Raw genomic sequence first — 23,121 nt, 5'->3', positions numbered from 1 at the left:
TTATTAATGCTATTCTGGTTACAAACTGTTCTAGCATGTATTCACTGGTTGGGATGCTAGAATAAATCCTATGGAAGAGCACTTCTCTCTCTCTCTTTCTGCCCTTCAGTACAGATGTGCCTCACATTGGCTGGGAATACATTCAATTAAATGATCGCTCTCCTTGGGCAGGGGGAATCCACAGTAGTAGTAGTAATAGTAGTAGTAGTAGTAATAATAATAATAATAATAATAATAATAATAATAATAATAATAATAATTTATTTGTACCCCGCCCATCCGGCTGGGTTTCCCCAGCCACTCTGGGCGGCTTCCATAGAAACAAAAAATACACTAAAATATCACAGATTAAAAACTTCCCTGAACAGGGCTGCCTTAAGATGTCTTCTGAATGTCAGGTAGTTATTTATCGCTTTGACATCTGATGGGAGGGCGTTCCACAGGGCAGGCGCCACTACCGAGAAGGCCCTCTGCCTGGTTCCCTGTAGTAGGAACTCTGAAAATGAGCAGGCCTTTCCCCATGCTTCTGTCTATTTTCTGAGAAAGGTGGCAATTTAATCTTGCTTGCTCCATTCTCAGTGGATGAGAGGTTAAAGTGTTTTGCGCCCAGGTATCCATAGCACCCAATGTAAATGTACGGGGTAAGGTGACAAGCAGCCGTCTTGGTGAATGTAGGGTCGACTCTTTGGTTTCTCCCAAGCCTGCGCTCTCAGCTTATTGTGAATACTATTGTTGTTATTTTTTTAGAGAGCAGAGTAAAAGGTTCAAGTGTTAGACCTAATACATGGTTTGTTAAGAGCAGCTCAGCACGATGCATGACACAGAAAATGCCGTGATCTAAAAGAGCAGCGACAGAAAGATGAGAACATAGTTATTAAATATTTATATTATTGCAATGCTTGCAGGACAAAAATCTGACCTGGACCATGTAGAAACTGTCCCTTTGGTCCACTGGAGAGTCTGCCTTTCCTGGTTTCAGCTCTGATTGCTTCACATTCAAATCACCTTAAACCCATTTTAGAATCAGATGCAGGTATAAAAGAAAGGAATGGGGGACAGAGCATAGGACAGCCATGTTCCTAAAGGAGTGATTACACACACTGCTTTGGTGCCCAAAATAAGAGACAAAATGAGCCAACTGGACGGCCTGATATGGCTGCAGCCAGTTCTGGCTTCCTCTCTCTTGCTCCACGTGCAGCCAGCAGTAAGTAGTGCTTGGCTCAAAACGTACCGAGTGCAGCTTCTAGATTTCAGCTTAATCGGCCATCTGGCTGCTTGCACAGAAGCAACTGCAATTTGCCCAAATCTAGGCCTGGTCCCAGGGCAGAAATTGAGGTGTTCCAAACCAGAAATTAAATAATGAATTAAAACTAGTGATGAAAGACAATTTAGTGAACAGATAAAACCAGCAGTGTTAGAAGTTCAAGTGTTCAATATGCCTCTCCCCCGCCCAAAAGTCCAGGCAAAGAGATGCGTCCTCACCTGACAAATAAATGGCATCAGTGTTGCTGCCAAACTATCTCTATTCAGGATTCAGACCAGGCATAGGCAAACTCGGCCCTCCAGATGTTTTGGGACTACAACTCCCATCATCCCTAGCTAACAGGACCAGTGGTGAGGGAAGATGGGAACTGTAGTCTCAAAACATCTGGAGGGAGCCGAGTTTGCCTATGCCTGATCCAGACAAAGGGGGATATAGGGACTTCCCAGCTCAGAAAGAGGGCAGGGGTTTATCCCTATTACGCTACACCTCAGAGGCACTCAAGAGTTGTTCCTCACTATCATTAGCCCCAGGAGAATAGGGAGAGAAGAACAGATTCTCTGGGTGAGGTGGAGATGCTATTTGTCTACAAGCAATTGTAGATGCCTACTTCTCATGTAGATAGTTGTTTTAAGGCTGTTGTTTACACCATTTTTAAGTATGTTTCAGTTTCTCTACTTATTCCAAAAGCATAATCCTCCTCACAGCTCAGTTCTTGGCTTAGTTAGCATACCTGGACTTTGGGCTTGTTTGCCTCCCTTTCCTTTATTCTGCATTCTTTAGCAAAAAGATTCATCTCCCCACACCTTGCCATCATAGCTGTCAATGTTTTCCTTTTTTAAAGGGAAATTCCCTTATTCCAAATAGGATTCCTCGCAAGAAAAGGGAAAAGTTGAGAGCTATGCTTGTCATGGGTGCTGACTTGCTCTTCACATGGGGGGGGGGTGCACCACGTGACACGTCCAGCCCCTGCCTAGTGCGAAAGCACTCATGCGCTACGCTGGGATGCACAAACATCCCGCCCGCCCCCCCGCCACGGTGATGCCACTCGCGTGCCAGGTGCGAAATGAGGAGGGAAGCATCGGGGGGGGGGCTGGGGGCTCCTTCTGCCCATGCAACATCAGACAAATCCAGAAGGACATTGCCTGATCCAGAAGGCTATTCTTATGCTCTTAGCTGCACAAATATGACCATCCTTGTTTTCTCCATCAGTTTGTACAGTTATGATTTGTGATAATCTCCCAGTATTTCCAAAAACACAATTCAGAGACAATTAGCTTAGCCCAGCTTACCCCCACACCTTGCTGTGTTGCTTGCTTCAAATATATATTTCAAAGTCATTTTTTACTTTAGGGTTAAAATAGTCTATGAAGAATTGTATTTGCAATATTCAGAAGCCATCTCCAGCCCCTGTATGTGAACAATTGTCATATGCATTATAAAACCTTTCCATAATGCAAAAGCAGCCATTTCAGAACGGGAGAACTCACATGTTTCACTCCTCATGCCTGGTGTGCAAAGCAAGGCAGTCTGTCTTCACCAGCTTCCTCTTCCAGTCTTGCATTTTTGTTCCTTTACACCACATTGTCAGGCGTATTATTGTTTGGGAAGAACTGCTCAGGCACTTTTAGTGGCTTGAAACATAGCTGCTGAACAAAACTGAACTATGATCCCTCCTGGCTTGTAGCTTCCCATTCCTTTCCCTTCCAGTACTCATGCCCATCTCTGAAAGTGCAACATACGCTCACTAGCCCTCTTACAACACCAGGACTCCCCTCCACATGTACTATGAATGTGGGGTGGCGGCGGGGGCAGGTGCCATCCCCTCCCCCCATGAGGAAATGCACATTTGTCTCTTTGTATGTAAGGGTATACAGAGTGGCAGGACACACAGTCAGAAACCTTAAATAAACAAGGCCCCTTATGATGTGGAGGCCTGCCAATATGTGCACAAGAATTCACGCAAACAAACACATTCAATGTGTGAATGGGGTAAAGCTTGGTCCCGCATATTCACTATATGAATGGAGAAGACCCGTTAACATCTGAAGTGGGCTACTTTCTAAAGAAAGTGTGTGGGGAGCATCCAGGCCATGGGCCAATCTCGGCATGTCCATTTGGTCCACAAGGCCATTTTCTCTGAACTATGCCCACTTGTCCATCAGTTGATGTCACTGGGTGACACCAGCTGATGGGCAGGGTTCAATATTGCTGGGCGTGGTTTCACCAGTCTGTTCTCTGTGGGGAATGCACTGGTGAAGTAGAACCCTCCCTCTTACCTGCAGTGGGCAGGATTGCCCATTTATCAGTCTTCTGATAACATCAGAGATTGACAGGTGAGTGTTCCTGCCCCCACAGGGTGGGGGTGGTGGAGAAAAGCAAACCCCTCTTCTAAAACATATCTCTGCATTAAAGGCACTGAACAGTGAGTATTACAAATCAAAATGCATGGAATGTGCAATGGAAATGCTGTACCTGTATCAGCTGGGAAACAAATAAAAGGATGGACTAAAAAGATGGAACAGTGAGGTTCTGCAAGCAGCAGTAGCATGCATAAAAAAAGGACTTGGCAACTTTTCCTCTTCAGCACCTCAGGTGTTAATCACCAGATCCAGAGCTTTATGGGGAATGCAGCTGATAGGGGTCTGTATTTATACAACCTTGTCCAAAATATGTTATTTAAAAATTGGCAAAAAGGCAGTCAGATGAAGATGGAAGTGAATAAAATGAAGAAAATCCACAAATTTACAGTTTAAATTTTGATTTTATCTGTATGCTCCTAATTTAAAAAAAAACAAAAATTGTTTAAATTGGACTAGCCAATTTATCACTTGTAAAAAGCATTAAAGATTGCTTAGCTCTGGGCAATGCCCCTTTCCGGCCATATAAAACGCTACAAGACTGGGCAAGCATTATGCCACAATATAATAGACAACATGCAAACCTATTTATTACTTGACAGATGATACCATATAACATATCCTAATACATGCCACATCCCGCAATGCCACCAAGTATGAAGATGCTCAGTGAAAATCACAAGCAAAACATCAGCACAATCACGGAGTCATCTAAAATATAGTGCACTGAACTTAATTCATTTCAACTTTGATATCCAAGCTGTTCTGGATATTATTATTTTTTACCAGCGGTAAAACATCTCTTGCCTGATCTGAAGCACTGCAAAAGCTTTGGAACATCAGAATCTACCTTAAAGCAGGTCAAATTATTTGTCCATCCAGCCCCGTAATGTTTGGCTCTCCAGGTGCTGGAGACTGAACCAGAGACCCTAAATCTTGGAAGCACACTGGAGCAGCTACATGTACATTTGCACAATATATTCCATAACAGCAGACATTAATTTCTTTGGTACTGAATTTATGTTGTGGGGGACCTGATTTTGGATTGCTCAAGGTGACACTTGGAATATGGGGGTTCACTTGCCACAGTTTTCTGTATCATCCATACATCTCAAGCAGGGGTGCCACTTTGAATAAAATATTGACAGGGGCAGGTAAATCCCACCCTGCATAACCAATCACATGACACGGTGCATGCATGCCATTTGAATGGCAATGCCCATCAATGCTGGAGGGGCCAAACCCCCCCTCAATTTTTTTGGGGGGGGAGGGGAGAGACTGAAGGGACCTCAGCCCCTAGGAGTTGGTTCCTATGGTCTCAGGACTTCTAAACCAACAGCGCACAATCTACTTTTGCTGTTCTTCCAAAGAAATGGTGGAGGTGCTGGAAGAAACAGGAGGGACTAGATGTCAGGAGTCAGATTGCTGCCATCTGGGCACATGGAAGTGCTGTAGCACAGAGCCTAGGACTTGCCGATCAGAAGGTTGGCGGTTGGAATCCCCACAACGGAGTGAGCTCCCGTTGCTCGGTCCCTGCTCCTGCCAACCTAGCAGTTCGAAAGCACATGAAAGTGCAAGTAGATAAATAGGTACCGCTCCGGCGGGAAGGTAAACGGCATTTCTGTGCGCAGCTCTGGTTCACCAGAAGCAGCTTAGTCATGCTGGCCACATGACCTGGAAGGTGTACACCGGCTCCCTTGGCCAATAAAGCAAGATGAGCGCTGCAACCCCAGAGTCGGTCACGACTGGACCTAACGGTCAGGGGTCCCTTTACCTTTACCTTGCTTTGTGTACAGAAAGCTCTGGGTTCAATCCCTGGGTATCACCAGGATGGGCTTGGAGAAACCCCAATCTGAAACCTTTGGAAGCTGCTGTCTGTCAGTGCAGACAACGCTGAGCTAGATGAACCAACCAATAGCCTGACTCAGAATAAGGCAGCTTCCCATGTTCCTTTCTGCCATTTTACCCTACAGGCTCGCATCGGCACCCTCTGGTCACATGCCCTTGTGCTCCATCTTCTCACTCTGGAGCCTCTTCCACAGCTCATGCCACACACCAACAATTCAGGCCTCAAAAAAAAAAATGAACTCAGAAATTCCTCACCCGTTCCTGCACAAAGAACTTCGCGAACCCGTGAAGCTTGCCAGAGGAAGTTGGCCAGCACGCAGTATCGTATAACTTGCTGTGCTTCTCTCGATCAAATGCCGAAACAATGTTCCAGTCAGTCTCCCAGAGCTGCCTGCTGAGTTATCTCTGGACCGCTCACATAATCAAATGCAGTTTATTCAACACAGAGAAAACCTCGAAAACAGCCTCGTGCTACACACTGTCAGAAGTACTCATGAAAAAACATGCCTCGAAATTCAGTTTCTAGCTGGCTGCCAGGTCTATAAATAGAAAGGAAATAAGGCATTTGGTTCACAACCCAGTATTATCTCACAGTGTCCTGAACATCAGCAGCTGCATTGCTCAAGATCAAGGATTTCCCTGGAAAAGTCTCAAAGTACACTGCAGCCACCCTGAGAATCGCTGACCTTGGACAGTCTGTATTCTTGAACAGGAGTTCTAAGATGCACAGGACACGACTTGTGTTGCTCACTCCTATTTAGGCTACTTCCATAATTGTGCTCTTTCACAGGGAGGTCATAAACTTGGTCGAGCCTTAAGGAAGGATGGGAGGGTGTACTTTCCCCTGTTTATTTGTTTGCTTTGTAGCACAAGACAATCTTTAATAAAAACCAATTTTAAAAAGGAAGGATGGGAGGGAGAAAAGGAGGTATCTTATGCCCTAGTACAAAGGGATTTAACTGGCCCTTTCCACATGCTCTTAGAAAGTACTGACCCAACAAGAATATAATAACTCCGGAATGCTAAATGATTCACAGCTGAATACTGCAAGTTCAGATATGATCAGCTAAACTGATCGATTTCTTTTGCATCTGCCATGTGCCGTTGTACAACACCCTGCTTACTACTCTCTTGATGTTGTAGCATTATTAGATCATGGGCTATGCTGGCTGGGGCTGATGGGAGTTGTAGTCTAACAGCATCTAGAGGTCATCATGTTGGCTATCTCTGCTCTAGAGCAGGGGTCAGCAAACATTTTCAGCCATGGGCCAGTCCACTGTCCCTCAGACCTTGGGGGCTGGACTATATTTTGGAGAGAGAAAATGAACAAATTCCTATGCCCTACAAATAACCCAGAGATGCATTTTAAATAGAAGCACACATTCTGCTCATGTAAAAACATTCTTGGACCATCCATGGGCCGGACTGAGAAGGCGATCGGGCCGGATCTGGCCCCTGGGCCTTAATTTGCCTACCCATGCTCTAAAGCATGCACAGCCATGGTTTATATGATCGACAGCATCTAGTACAGCACTGACAAACATCCTGACTCTTGGGGAGCCACGGGCCTCCAAATGTAGCTAGAGTCCAACCTCCATCAGCCCAGTACAGCATGGCGAATGATAAAAAACGATGGGAGTTGTAGTCTAGAGAGCCATAGCCTAGTATGGTCCAAGGATGTTCCTATGCTATACTACACTTTACCTCTTGCTTTTGGATCAGCTCCATGTCCTACCAGAAAGAATGCTGACATTATCCTTCTTGTCCGTAGAAATAATCCATACATTCCACTAATGTTTTCTTCATTTTGGCACAGTTAATTTTTTTTCCCTAGAAAGCAGCCTGCAGTACCAACAGAAAACAAAAGTCTGACCTTTCTTCCTACATCGGTACTGCTTTAGGTTCTCATTGTGCGAAAGAATCAAGAGGCAGAAGAAAGTTTCATTCATTAAAACTCTGCTTGTTCATTCACAGAAATGTTTGCAAATAGCTAATTCCTTCCTTATTCATTTCAGCTGCAGTGCTAGAGAAGGATCTTCTGGTAGTGTTCAGAACTCAACATTCTATGCTCACTCTAGATTTCTGCCAAAATTCTACATCAAGTAATTCACTTGAAGAATAGCTTTGAACTGGCACTGAAATTATTGCCATACTTAGTACTCAAGAGCACATTTTCAGTTTTTATATGATGTTCTTTTTGAGGGAGGAAAAGTGGAGAGTATAAATTATCTATTTTTTCAACTGTATGCACATCACAATATGACTCTTTGTATTGTTTTAACTGTTGGAAGTCATTTCATGGACTGAATGACATCAGCAGAAAGATAAGCAGGGTTTTAAAGCTCAAAACATGAGTAAGACCTTGCTCTCCCCTATCCCCTTCCTTAATTTATTCTCATTCAGTAATTTACAACATCAATGATCTTATGGCACTGGTTTCATTCACAAAGTGCCTGGTGGCAGCAGATCTCATTCATAAGATTGCAAACTGCTGGGAACTTCAAAAGTTCCATAACTGAAAGCATCCTTTAACATTTGTCTAAAACAGCAAGTACCATTCACAATTTCCACCAATTAAAGGTGAAGATAAAGGCTTTCCATTTCACCTACTAAAGCAGTGATGGGGACCCTGTGACCCTCTAAATGCTGCTTAACTCACACTCCCATCATTCCTGACTATTGGCCATGCTGGCTGCAGCTGATGGGAGCTGGAATAAAGCAAGCTTGACCTGTGTGTCTGGATCAGTCGTAGGCAATGGAGGAATAACAAGGGTAGGGTACTACTAGGTGGAGCACAGCTCTCTTGCAGATTGAAGCACAGTTCTGAACCAGGAAGACTGCTCCAAGGAAATGTCAAGAAGCCATTGCCTGTCAAGTAGGAAGCAGCAAAGAGACTACATAGCTCATCCTCTTTGGATGAGCTGAGGGTTTCCCAAACTTGGGTCTCCAGCTGTTTTTGGACTACATCTCCCACCATCCCTAGCTAGCAGCACCAGTGGTCAGGGTTGATGGGAACTGAAGTCCAAAAACAACTGGTGTTCCACGTTTGGGAAATGCTGGAATACAGCAACTGCGTTCTTCTATCACTTTTGTCACAGCTATATGTGAGCAATTGTGGGTGCAATGCAAGGAGGCGAGTAATCAACCATCTCCACCCTAAACTACCTAAGGGGTGCCACCTGTCCCCATCCAGCTGTTCCCCTCACATTTGGTATCAGAGAGGGGGAGACAGATGAGTTTTCTCAAAGAGCAGGGAGAAGTATGATAGATTCACCATGATTTGGAGTGGGATGCTCATTTTTCTCTGTCCCACTACCATCTCTTGTTCAAAGATCTTGCAGCTTGTCTTCAAGCAGCCTGCAAAACTAGTTTGACCAGATACAACAGCGGAACAAAAGGAAAGAGGAAAGCACATACCATGCATACATGGTTCTGCCAGGCTCCCCCATCAATTCTCTTAAAACTCTCTTTCTCTCCAGGCACAAAGAGGGGTTCACAAATAGTGAGCTCTTTGGCCACTCCCAATGGCCTTTCTGAGCTGTGTTTCAGCCCATGTGATCCTACATAAACCTGTCCTATACTGACGCAGGTCATTGCTCCTCCGTCATTGTCAGCAGCTCACAAGGTCTCAGGGAGAGGTCTTTGCCAGCTTTGCAAGAGGAACCCAGCAGAGCATGGGGGAAATATCATTCCTTTCTTCATGTGCACTGCTGCCTGCTATAGCTGGCTTTCATGCTTTCCTCCTCAAATACAGTGGCCATATCTGCCAGCAGGGCCCTTGATATATATGGGAAAGGATGTTGTGAGTAAGACTGGTTGTTGGTAGATCCTTTTGGAATGAAGAACGGTTAAAAAAAAAAAACTAAATAAAACTAGGGACGCATTGAATGCTCACCCATTTCAAGTTTTAGGTCAAAAGTAGAGCTTTCGGTAAACATAAACCCGAAAACTGAATTGTGAGAAAATTATCCATTTTCCCAACTCTGTTTGCTGCTCACCTATCTGCTTCTCCAGTGCCGTTTTATCCATTCTCATTACCAAGTTGTCTCTCTTGATTAGTCACATGGGCAATCTGGTCAATAGGGAACCACTTAGTGAAAGTAATTATATTATGCAGCCAAGGTTTTCAACTTTTCTGGGTCCATGGCTCCCTTGACCAACTACGTTCTTTCTGTGGCACCCTTGTGGGGCTCAGGAGCCCAGTTATGTCACCCCTTGCCCACAGAGCCAGCAGCATCTCATCCTTTTTCAAACACCCTCCCTTCTGGAGGGGTCCCTCAGTCTCCTCTCCTGTCCTGTCTCCTTGGGAGTCCTCCGGACAGCCGCAGCTGCCGCCCTTGATCTCTGAGCTACCCCACCCTGTCCCAAAGAGAGGTGCGTCCTCACACTGCCCCACAGAGGCCTGGGAACCACTCCCTGGCCAACCCCAGAGGCACCATTCGCCTGGGAAGCTTGTAGTCAGGGCTGCTGCAACAAACAGCTGTGCAAGCCTTTGGGAGGCATGAGTGGGAATCAGAGGAGGGAGGGAAGGAAAAAGGGACAGAGGCAAGTGTTGTCCACAGCACCCCTGACCATCATTCAGGTACCCCAGTGGTTGAAAGCCACTGATATAGCCCATTATATTTGATTATGTGATATCATTAAGGGCAAATAAAGCCTACTGAAGGGAGGGGGCAATGTTTCTTGCAGCCAATGAAGAATTCTATAGTGAGTGGGATGACATCACAACAGTATGTAGGCGAACAAAGGCAATTCAGGAACCATAGCTCTCACTCGGAGCAGGCAAACCTTATCAGCTCATTTTGATGCAATCACAATGGAACGGCCAAAGGGGGGGGAGACTATTTTCTATTTGATTGGGGGGGGGGCAATGTCTCCCTTTCAGATCCATCCTGGGTAAGACTAGTTGCTGGCCAGAGCTGTATGGGAAACTAAGGGTGTTTTGGAAAACTCCCCACGACAGTCACCACAGCTGAATGAATGATCCACACTAGAATCTGAAATGAACCAAGTATGGTGAAACCAGATATAGCAATAGCACCATCAGCTGAATTTCTGGAGGCAAATAATTGTATGAACTACAGTTTGCAATTGGTGGGAAAACAACCCACTGTGGCTAGTTTCTTTCAAAGGAAAGGTTAACACCGTGACTCCCCCCTCCCCCCGCCAATACTTGTGAACAATTAGTACCCCAAACAGATTACAGTAAAATAGCATGAGTCAACCAGTCTTATGATTCTGGACAGGGCTGAATCATGCCATTCAAGTACCCATGGTTGGCAATACAGCAGCTGAGGCTGCAAATGAAAAAGATATGGTGTCAGAGAGACACACACAAACAGGCAATACCTCAGATAAGAGCAGATTTGCCAACTTTCATGTGCTAGGGCTAAGGAGACATACAGATTTTCTGAACGGTGCTAGTTCAGCCTGAGTCTCAGAGGCCACTGCAAGATTTCTAATTACCACCCCCTTTTCTTTTCTTTTCTTTTCTTTCACAATCAGAGGTTCAAACACACACTGCTGCTCTCACATTCTCTCTCAGCCTCCTAGAAACAGTCTGAAGTGCTCCTGCTCAGAGGTAGCCAACACAGTGTACTTCAGATACTGGACTCCCAACTCTCATCAGCCTCAGGTCAGTAGTTAGGAATGATAGGATCTGTAGTCTGGCTGCTCTGGCAACATCTGAAGGGCACTGTACTGGTTGCTCCCAGTTCAGTTTATGAAGACCTATATCTCATGCACAAATAAGAGATTGCTCTCTCCCATCTCCTATATTTTCACCTGGTCAAAAGGGGGGGGGAGGGGGGTGTTAACATTTTGTCTTTATCTTCAAATACAGTAACAGATATAACTTCACCAGGAATCTCACACTAGAGATACCATAGTTCATTGTGCTGAAATAAGAAGAGCAGTTCAGAGTCACTTATGTAAAGATTAACATCTTATTCATAACATCTCACAGAATGGGTCCATCAATATGAACAGTTTTAGCATTCATTTAAAAAGTCCGTAACTATTAAGTACAGTCCAATCTCTCCTTTCCTAACAGAAGGGTATTATAAAATCAAGTTCAGTCTACGTTTGGTTAGAAATGAACTGTGGTGTTGAAAAATGAATGGGGTTGCTTATAAGGCAAGAATGGAAATATTCAGGGAACTGGAATAGTTCCTCATAAGTCTTTAGTAAATGCAGGAAAGAAATTTACATTACACCTTCCCATTACACACACTATAATGTTAATTTCACATCATTTTTGTATACTGTATCATGGTTATGCTATGATTTGTTATAGATTTTCAAAAGCAATTATCCTATGCCCTAAACATCTTCTCCAAGGGGTTGTACCTTTATGCTGGTAAAGAAAAAGCATCGTTGCCCTTTTCAACTGATGAATGAATGAATGTTCAGATCAATGCGAATTAATATGTAGGAAACTAGAATGTGTTAATTATCAAAAGCAGGAACATATCAACTTTAAAATCACACTGAACAAAATTAGCCCAGAAAATGCTTGTTCATGGCATCAAGTTATATCACAATCTTGAAGGCACATAGAGGCAATGTTAGAAACCGAGATATGAAAGCTAGGAGCTAAATGGCACCTTAAACCTAGGTTAAGGGCACAACAACAGAATGTCTAGGCACAGACATTATAACAAGAATACAAAGCTGAAAATGAATGAACTGCAGCTAAAATATTATGTTAATTTTTCACATGGTCTAGTCCTTTCCCTACCCACCCTAATATTCTTAAGAGGGTCTCTTCTCCTTTCTTCAGAGACTAGCTGGAAGTAGGGAGGCAGAAAAAGGTCCTCCTTTCCTTCCACTCTGCAGTTTTAATCTGAAACCTTAGATACACTACTGCGCCCAGAGCTCAGAAACTGCTCGTGCTAATGAAATTCCCTGTCACAAAATGTGCCTAGAACAATGGGAGTTTCGAACACTGCATAGACGGTGTTAAATAAAACTTGCACCAGCAAATCCAGTGTGAGAGTTGACAATCTTTCCAACTACTATAGTAGCCTTTAACATTTCTTAAAACCACCCTTTTGGCCCATACAGGGATTTACAGCTTTATTAATCAGTTCAATAGTTAAAGACGTGATAATATGTGCTGAGTTTATACATGTGACTAACACTAACTCCACAGTATTAAGTTCTGCACATATATATGCTTTTAAATGTATACAAATGGTGTCACTCATAACTAACATGAAAATGATACATCCACATCAATATATTCAGCAATCCTAACCCAATCAACTATACTCCCTGCACTCTCAGTGGCTAGATTTTATTCAGCACATTTTATCACTTAAGTTTTTAAACATAGGATGACAAATGGTTGCGCGCACACACCTTTCCAAAATTCCCACTGTAGAGAAGCTGGCTCTAAAAATAATGGGCTAGAACTTAGAAAAACAAACTTCAGGATAGGGCTTTGGCCATGTTGAGACCATTTGCTTATCTCCACTGCATCACTTATTTTCATTTGTGCCACTAATGAAATAATGGAGTGTCACTAGCCATAGGTCAGATTCTCTTGCTACTATCCTGGACCAAGGACGGGTATTTTGGTTTACAGCACCGGCACTATTTCAAGCATAAGCAGATCCTTTGTATCACAAAATCACATTCAAGGGATAGAACATTTAAAAATATGGATTGTCTCTCTAGTAACCCTTAATATCCCTCCACTAGAATATTCACTGTTGACTTCTGTTCACAGAATTCTCAAATTCTCCACAACTCCCTCATCCCTCTAACTTTTGTGTTTCTTTGCATCCAGTTAACTACCACAGAAATGACTCACAGAAGCAACATAATCCAGACCAGACACTCCAGTCACTCCTGGGGAACCAATTTTATAGTCTAAAAAATTGTTTTGTCGGATGGGAACGGTAGGTGATTCAACATGTTATAATTAAACAGAAGTCTCTCTCCTCTGTCTCTGTCTCGATAACACTCATTGAAACCATAGATCTGGTTTGCTTTAGGAACAACTCAATTACACAGCTGTAATTAACAAATATTTACTGACACTTTTCTATGTGATTTATTTGAAAACAAGAGTTTTCAAATAAATTGTAAAATAGATTTGTAAAAGAGCACCACAAGACACCATACATCAAGCTCAGTTTCTGATGCTTTAGGAAGATGAGAAAGCTAACTGTTTCTATTACACAATAGTTTTAAAAACAGGATCACAGGAGCGCCTTGCCTTCATCCCATGAGGAACTGTTACAAACACATGAGAGATTTTCAGGATTCATACACTTCATTTTCAACAGAAATTATTTCCTTTAAGTACAAGAACACATAACTTTTGGATGACTCTTCAAAGAGACCAAAAAAAGATTAACCAATTTAAAAATAATCATGTTACTAACTTCTTTTAATCTCTTAATGCAAATTAGCTGCAAACTAAAATTTATCAGGGCATTTTCAAATCTTCCATTCACTTCCATTTTATGTCTTTTTATTTAGATACTGCAAATTCACTTTTTATGTTCTTAATATTAAATATTTTAGCCCACAAAATAACTTTTTTCCCCCCAAATAGGAGAACAAGAACATTTTACACCACTTGCTACACTACTGCTATATTTCCCCATGTATACACTGTGAGTTTATACAAGTAAACTTTATCAGTTCTGTTCTACAGGAAGGCACAACATGATATTACTGCAAACTTTCCATTCAGGGTGTGCAACTAAATCAAAATCAGTGCTTAATGTAAAACACTTGTGTAAATTTTTCCATTCCAATAATAATTATACTTAGAAAGCTTCTAATTCATAAAAGTTCCTTAAACAAACTGGATTATTTTTTCATCAAATTAAATGTTCTGTAAAACATCTGGATTTAAAACACATTTTGAGGAGAGATATTTTATTTACCATTTCTGCATAAAACAATAGAAGCAGAAAACAACAACATGAACAGGGCACTTCCCTAAAAAATTTGCACCCCAAGCACTGAAAACTGGCAATATTGAATTTATGAAATATATTGAGAGCCTTTTGTCAGCCTCTGGCTGAATTACCCCTCCCCATGCCCCCAGAATTGTCATATGGTAGACACCATTTTCAAAGCTACCTCTGCATGAGAGTCCTAGCTTTCTTGCTCGCTAAGAAATAAAGAAGGGAGGCACCACACCACAATGCAGATTAGCAAATCCAGATTGAATCCTCACATTCTTGCTCCTTTCTGAAAACTTTGTTTTCTACTGCAAGAGTGGAAAGAATGAGGCACTACTATACACCAAGGCAAAGCTATATAACCCACTTAAATACACCATATCTGCAGCCTACTCTCTCTTGCAAATCCTAAGCATGTTTAACTGGAAATACGCCTCACTGGCTTTAACTGTAGAGAGCTAATCTGCTACAAAATACACACACATACCAAAATGTGGCACTTTACAAATGGACATATTTATTGTGACATAAGCTTTGGGTGTTATTTTTTTTACTGATATGGATGGAACAGACATTTTAAAAAGTTTAAGATAGTAGGCTTAAATCCAAATGGATTTGAGCAGCAATTAATTTTAATTTAAAACATGGCATTGAGAGTAGCTTGAGGTGTCATACAAAGCAGGTTTCCTTAACAAGTTATATTTTGATCAGACAGGTAAATCACACACTTGTGAATTTAAACATTCAGTCCAAACCTGACCATGAATCCTACCAAACAGCGGCGAAAAATGACTCCTCGTTACAAAATCTAACCATTTTTTTTATATAAAAAAGAGAAAATCCTCAAGCTGTGTTTAACTTCCCATGGTGTGAAAGGTACTTAACTTACCATGGTGTGAAAGGTGTTTATTAATATAAACATTTTTGCATTCTAATTAAAGATGACCATATCTTGACATCTGATCTGGAAAGTTGTCCCAGAACCATCTCCATGTCTACACACAACCAGCTTTCCCAACAAAGCCCATGAAAACATTTAGAAAGCTAACTGTGTTCAAGTGTTTTTGGAGCTGTTTGATGCATACCGAGATCTGACTAAATTTGGAGATGGACGTGCATTCAACTTCTGAGAATTTAACCTTAAGGAGCATTGTAATAGTCCTACTGAAACATATAGATAGCTCCCATTCTCCAAATTGATTACAACTAATTATAGGACAATTAACCTTCAGAATTCTTAGGCATGACAGGCAGGTGTAAGGGTATTAGAATATAATTTTATTAATTTGTCTCCCTTGTTTCAACTCCCCCCCAATGTTAATATTATAAAGAATTTGCCATTCTCGTGGCTTTATTTTTTCATAGTAAAAAGTTAAAACAAGTGTTGTGTTAGAAAAACAGAACTAATTGGGTGAAAAGCTGCTAATCATGACACTAAATATTTGCACCAGTCTAACTACCTGAAATCATGTTCTGCAAATAGCAATCAGAATATCCAATCCTAAACTTGTTTACTTGCTGGTGTAGCAAATATTTGGAACTGACCACAGAGTGACAAGCTTCTGCCACTTATGCATTTAAAAAGAAAATAATCAAAATTTTCTGATGCATTCATAATCCAGTGCTGACTTATTTGGGAGTAAGCTCCACTGAAGAGAGACAACTCAAAAGTAAGAGTGAGCATGCACAGAATTGCGTTAGCTTGGCTTTCTTTATCTAGCATTCAACATTTTTAGGAGTGAGCAGTGCTTTTTTTCCTTTAAAAATGTTTAGGGGAACTCTAATTTTGACTCAAGAAAATCACCATTTTATAGTTCAAATTGGGAAAAATTAATACAATAAATGGACAAAAGTACAAAGATTCACAAAATGTTTAGGGGTATGCGTACCCCTAGGGGAAAAAAGCACTGGGAGTGAGGATTTACCAATGAGAAGTATACTCTGCACACTTAGAACTGTTACCAATTTAACACCTACCAACAACACTGTGATCAAACAGAGTTTATTTCCATATAGCACATGACAAAATTAGGACGTTACAATTAGTTATGTGGAAAATAATAAAAACACTAAGGTACAAATGTCAGTATGAAGTCTAGAATTTCTAAGCAGCTGTTACAAATCAGTGTTTTTACTGCTACAGACTAACACCAAGAATGCAGCTTACATGTAATCTCACAATAGTATTTCATTTAATGGTATGGCATTTCTCATGTTCTGAAGCTACTCATACAAATGATCTGAGTAACAAGTTCCGGACTGCATAAGTTTTCTCACATTAAATATTCTCTCCACTTGATTATCACACTACCAAAATTCTATACAGTGGTGCCTCGCAAGACGAAAATAATCCGTTCCGCGAGTCTCTTCGTCTAGCGGTTTTTTCGTCTTGCGAAGCAACCCTATTAGCGGATTAGCGCTATTAGCGGCTATTAAAGGCTTAGCGGCTTAGAAAAAGGGGGGGAGCGGAAAAAATCGCAAGACTCGCAAGACGTTTTCGTCTTGCGAAGCAAGCCCATAGGGAAATTCGTCTTGCGAAGCACATCGAAAAACGGAAAACCCTTTCGTCTAGCGGGTTTTTTGGCTTGCGAGGCATTCTTCTTGCGGGGCACCACTGTACAAATATTTCAAACACAACATTTATCATATTTCTGCACTATTTCTTTTAAACTTTGGAGTAGTTTCTTTTAACTAAAGGCATCTATAGGGAATGCCATACAATACTTCTTTTCAAACACCAGTTTTAACTTCGGTTTTTTAATCCTAAAACTAAACTGTGCATTTTGAGAAATTAACATGCCGAAGCTATATCTTAAACAGAACCTCAAAAATATGTCTAAAGCTTGCACACTACTCAGGAAGTCAATAAATGTCTCTACACACTCAGGAACTGCATGTTCACTGCATCCCTCCCAAATGCAAAGCAAATTTTACTACCCTGATGCAAAGCAGGTATGAAGTCAGAGCCTTCAACAGTAATGGGTATTGGTATAACTAATTTTCCCGTGTACTACAAAGGCTTGCTACATTGCTTGTGATGAAGAATGACAGTTACAGGAGAGGGAAGGAAAGGAAAAAAGAGAAAGGCCACAAGCACAAGCCCTTCACCCATTATGTCAGAGATTTGGAAACAGTCTGCAGCAGAACTTATGTGCTTATGTGTTAGACAGCTGCAGTGGTAAAAGAACAGTTGCTTATGCAGCAATATTCATAAAGCAAGTTGGAATTCTACAGATCAGGAACACCATACTTTATACATTATAATAACCTAAAATACCAGAACTTTTTAAATGTGCTTTGCATGGAGTAAGAGAAAAACCCTCAGATGATGAAATACTACACAGCAACCAGAACAAAGACTAAATCAGAAGGCAACATTAACACCCCATATAAAATGACACCCCTTCATGGATCACTGCCTTGTCTGCGAAGGGGCCTGAATAACTCCAAGAGGCTATGGGCCATGCCGTGCAGGGCCACCCAAGATGGACAGGTCATAGCCGAGAGTTTAGACTAAATGTGATCCACCTGGAGAAGGAACTGGCAATCCACTCCAGTATTTTGCCAAGAAAACTCCATGGACATAAAAAAGGGGAACCTTTGAGAAGAAAGTGAGAGCTTCCAAGGCATGCTCTGGTTCATGGGGTCACAGAGAGTCGAACACGACTAAGACGACTAAACAACAACAACATAAAATCACACTTCTGCCATGGATCCATAAAAAAGCCCAAACTACTCCAAAGGAGTACAGGTCACACAGGTTGTGTGGTAAGGTCCTTTGGCAACAAAGATCTCCCATCTCTGGAGTGTGAGGTAGGTGTAGATTGAAAGTTAAGAAGTAGCTTTTAACACTTCTTGAGCTCTGAATACAAACCAAGAGTTGCAGGGCATGCCATGGGCTTGCTCATTTCCAGCTAAACGTTTGGCTGGTCAACATAGGAACACTAAATGAATTGCTAAAAATGTTAGCCAACATAATGGCTGCAGTCCTAGGCATGTTTACTTTAATGCAAACCTCCCTGCCCCCCCAAAAAAACCCCATCAACTAGGGTTTTACTTCCAGGCAGTTGTGTGCAGGATTGTACTATAAATGGATTCTCAAGACGTCACAGGAAGCCTTTTGTTAAGGCATCATGACATTTCAAAGAAATTATCAAGTTGCTGCATTGAAAACAATGCTTCACAACCGAATCCATACCGGGGGAAACACTTGATGGTTTCAAGAATGAAAACGACTCAAAAGCACCAAAAAGAGAGAGAGGCAAACATGCAGCTAGTTACTAAACAACATACCGCACCACAGCCTAAACTTAAGTGACGCAACCTTGCTCTGCTTCTGGGTCATATGAGTAAATCGACTGTAGTAAACAAAAGAACATGAAAGTACTTACCTTAATTTTTTAGGGACAGAATAATCCACTTCCATGACTTTGCCATGCAACTCCGCTTTACCTTAAAAGTGGGGAAAAGAAATAGAAATGTGGAAGCGTTGTGCTGCTCAGAAATGAAACTCGACTAGAGCTGAGGGAGGGTGGCACACTTCTTGATTCGCCACAGTCCACGGCAGAGCGAGGACTGTGGGGAACGACGCATCAGGCATCAGATTTGGGGTGAGAACTCCTTGAAAGTAAGTTCCAGCTCTGAAAGGATTTTAAGCACTTTGTGAGGGAAGCATCTATATTCGGGGTAGGCGTGGGGGGCACAGATTCCTTTTCCCCAAAGGAATTACTCCTCCCTCTGCCCGTGAAACCATCCTTTTGACCTATTCCTTGGCTCAGTCCTTTTGATCTGAAAGTTGGGAGCGTTCACATGAACACGCACTCCGAGGCGGGAGAATACTGCGCGTCCGGCTCCAGTACCGCCCCCTCAGCTCGAAGCCTTCTACCCCACACTGTTCGTATGAATGCCCCGCGAACTACCGAGGAGCCGGGCAGCTCATCCCCACGCCGAAGGGCTCTTGCGTGGGTGAGCTCGCCCTGCCTGATCTTCCTGCCCCCCGATTCCACCCAAGAAACGGCCCGGCCGCGCGCATCAGCGAAGGGCCATCCGGACTGCGCGCTGCTCTCCGGCCGGCCTTTCCCGGCGGCTTCCAGCCCGGCCCACTGAATCCCGGTGGCCGGGCTCCCTCCCGGGGCTGGGCCAATCCCCCCCTCCGGCTGCTCCGGCCTTGGCTCGGCTCACTCGCGGCGCAGCTGCCGGCCCCAGGGCTGCGCGTCGCTCGGGCCCCCAGGCACGTCTCGAGCTCTTTGCTCCGGGTCCCCGTCGAGTTGGGACAGGGCACCTCGTAGAAAGGTGCCCGAGATCTAGTGGGTGCCACGAGAGCTGGAGGGAGCCGTCCCCAGCGCCCGGGAGCCGCTCAATAAAATCGGAGAAAAAAATCAGCGAAAAATCCCTCCCTCGCCCGCCGGGCCGCTCGCCGGAGCGCAGCGCGCGCGCGGGGCGAACGGAAAGGGGCGCACGGGGCGCGGGGACCGGCTCGCAGGCTCCCAAGGAAGCATCGCCCTCCGAGGGGAAGAGAGAACCCCATCGGTCGGCAGGGACCCCCGATCGCCGGAGGCGGTCTGGGTCAAGCTGGGAGCCCCTTCGCCGCCACCGACTCCCGCCCGAGCGGGGATTCCCCTGGCCGTGCAAGCTGCCTCGCGGGCTCTGAGGGGCCTCAACCAAGCCGGGGGAATGAAGGGACGGCAGCCGGGGGTGGGAGCAAAGTAAGCGGTCTTCGCGCACGCCCCCCTGACCAACGCGGAGCGCCGCGCCTGCAGGCTTACCGGAGAGGGTCTCGATGGCGCGGATGGCCCAGTTCTGGTCCGGGTAGTCCACGAAGGCGTAGCCGGACTTGAGCAGGACCTGCCCGGTGAGGGGCAGCTTCCTGTCGCCGAAGAGCTGCCGGAGCTCCTCGGCAGTCACGGCCGGGCTCAGGTTGCCGATGTAGAGCTTGTTCATCGTCCGCCTCTTCGGGACGGGGGGAGGGACCGAGCGAAGCCGAGGCCGCCGCGGCCGCCCCCTCCTGCTCGTCGGCCGCCCACCTACCTAGCGGAGCCACCCAAGCCACTACCTCCCCGCCAGCCGGCCCGGCCCAGCGCGCTCCTCCAGCCGCTCTCAACAGCGCCCCGCAGCCGGGCGGGCAGCGAGCGAGCGAGAGAACGCGCGGGCGGCGGGCGGGCGGAGCCCAGCCCAGCCCAGCCCCACGCGGACCCTCCTCCGAGCTCCGGGTCGTTGGGGCCCGCGTCTCCCACTCCCGGGACCGGCAGGAGGCAGCGCGTCTGGTGCAGACCTGGCCCGGGCGCCCGCCGAGAGATGGATGGAGCGGCGCGTTGGGCGAGCCGAGCCGAGTGCCAAGCAAGCGCCGCCCCCTCGCTCCTCTCCTCTCCTCTTCGCCCGGAGCACGTGGCCACGTGCCGCGCGGGGTTGCAGCCCCGGAGCCGAGCGGGCAAAGCCTTCGCTCCCGCCTGGAGACTCGGCGCGCCTCTCGGCGGACGGAGGCGGCAGGAAGTAGTAGTCCTGGCCCACGCCGAGGCCGGCGGTCCCGGGCAAGCCTTCTTCCCGGCAGCGGCGGGGGCGCTGGAGTTGCAAGAAGAAGCGATGCTTTTTCGGGTCATACACGAGCCAGATCGTAAAAGAGCCCCAGATGATGATGATGATGATCGTAATGATTGTGATCTAAGACAACTGGCAACTTTTTGCGCGCGCGCTCGTTGGGTGCGCGTGAGCGCAGGGCGACTTAGTTTTACCCAGTCACAGGACAAGCGGGTCATGTTTACGTGCGGATGTGTTTATTAAGTCTGAATGCCCTTGGAGTGCAACAAAAAGCCTTGTTTACGTTCTCTGCTTTGACAGGATTCTGAAAGCGAGCGCGACTTTCCCCCGTAGCCCACGTTTCTCCGCTGGGTTTGAGTGAGATTTCTCTCGCGCGCTCTCTGTCTGGGTGTCTCTGTTAGCGATTATAGCCTATCAGAAAAGGCGAAGGATTGCAGTCCTGCGGGCAAGCCGCGCTCTACCTCCTGCTCGCCCACTTCCGGATTCACACGGCCCCGTCCACGTCCGGGGATTCCCAGCTCCGCTTTCGATGTAGGGAAACTCTGCCCAAGTCCAGGGGCTCATCTGGGACGATTTATTAGAACGGAGGTGTTTGGGCTCCAGTGAAACCGGAGTCAGTGCGATTTTGAGAGCCTGCTTAAACACTACCGTCTCGATCCCATGTGGCGTTTACTTGGGAGCAGTTTCTGTTGACTTCCATGGGAAGATGCGCTCAGGATGGTGGCGCGACTGTGTTGAAAGGCTCCTCACCGAGATACAAGGGCGTCAGCTGGGGAAATAAGAGCAGCGTTGTGAAGAAGATGCCCCCCCCCCCCGCTCTCAAGACGGCGGTGGCGCCTGGCTATCCTGTCTATGAATGAGCAGCAGCAGTGGCAGAAGAAGCACGATGATGGCCACGTGTAAGGGAGAGGGGCTCGAGTTCAGTGAGGGGAGAGGGCATCTGCTTTGCTAGCAAAAAACGCCAGGTTCAATGTCCGGGTAGGGCAGGGAAAGTGATCTGCGTGGAAAACCCTGGAGAGCTGCTGCCGGTCAGTAGTGACAATCCGTGGCTAGAATGGGCAGGCGGACGTTCCTAGAGTTTCCATTTCCCCTTTGCAGAAGGCTCAGCAGTCCTGTCTGCTGTGAAGCCCCTCTGTCACAACTACCCCTCGGTGCAGGAGACGCTTCCCCTGAACTTCTTGGCTGGGTAAATAAAAGCAACGCGGCGGCGCGATTCCGCCCACCTTTAAAGATGTTCGTGGCGACGTCACGGTCGGATCCGCTGCACGGACCATCTCCTTCCCGTTATTCATGTCTGTCGGGATTAGCCACAAGGTGCTCGGAAGAGGAGCCAAAGTTAGAGGCATCGTTGGCGAGGAGAGAGGAGGGCTCAACGAAGTTCTGCGCAGGCTCCGAAAGATGAATGGAAGATACGATGCGCCTCGTGTTTCTGTGCATTTCCCATTCATCCCGAGTGAGCTTGTGAAAGACATCTTTCACAGCCCAAGGGGATTGTGTTATGATGCTGAAGTTGGTTCTTGGCTCCAAACGCTCTGTTAGGGCCAAGAGAGTAGATTGCACGTATTTCCCAGGCAGCTTAGGCTTGGGCTATTTTATTTTATTACTTTTTTAGGAAACCTCCCCCTCCCCTCTTCTTTTTCAAAACATTTTTCAAAAATACATTTTATGCTGCAGAAAGATTGGATCTGCCCACTGAGCAGACATGGCCTTGGAACCATGGATGAGTCAGAGTTGAGGTCCTCAACCAACCTTAAACCAAGAAACAATTGGACTATGTTTTCAGTTATATATATAAACTGAAATCACAAGACTAATAACTAAGTGCTCATTGCCTCTAGCTACTTATTAATCAGAAATATTTCATTTATTTTGACCCTTTTCTAGATAACAGAAAAGGATATTTAAATAAAATAATATTGCATTAAAAAAAATAAGGCTTTACTGAAACATCCCAAAGAAAGTGTTTATCTATTGCATAGCTTTCCATACTTTTCATGTTGGTGACATACTTCTTAGACATGCATAATTTTGCAGCACAGTAAATCAGTTTTACTAGCAAGCCGGAGGTTAAACTAACCCATTTCCAGCCCTGGGAGGAATGTGGGGAGCGTTCATGTGACACACCTGCACACTGTAGCAGATATACTAATGTGTCTCAAAACACAGTTTGGAAAGCTCTGGTCTATTGACTGTT

General features: G+C 45.0%; 1 protein-coding gene across 2 annotated transcripts in view; it reads right to left on the bottom strand.

The window, feature by feature from the left end:
• The window catches only part of IGF2BP2 (insulin like growth factor 2 mRNA binding protein 2), a 60,041-nt gene extending 39,373 nt beyond the window's left edge, over positions 1-20,668 (bottom strand). The window contains exons 1-2 of one of the 2 annotated variants that reach the window (XM_081192635.1): positions 20,159-20,668; positions 18,785-18,845 (exon numbers count right to left, since the gene is read on the bottom strand). In XM_081192635.1, the coding sequence (XP_081048761.1) occupies positions 18,785-18,845; positions 20,159-20,333 (236 nt within the window). In that variant the 5' untranslated portion in view covers positions 20,334-20,668. The remainder of the gene's footprint in view (positions 1-18,784; positions 18,846-20,158) is intronic. The other variant, XM_081192636.1, reaches the window with a different exon arrangement.
• Positions 20,669-23,121: the final 2,453 nt, after the last annotated feature.

The sequence above is a fragment of the Podarcis bocagei genome (assembly GCF_964188305.1).
Source record: "Podarcis bocagei genome assembly, chromosome: 4".
Classification (NCBI taxonomy): domain Eukaryota; kingdom Metazoa; phylum Chordata; class Lepidosauria; order Squamata; family Lacertidae; genus Podarcis; species Podarcis bocagei.
The sequence above is the reverse complement of the archived record's forward strand: the minus strand, read 5'-3'. Positions and strand labels throughout refer to the sequence as shown.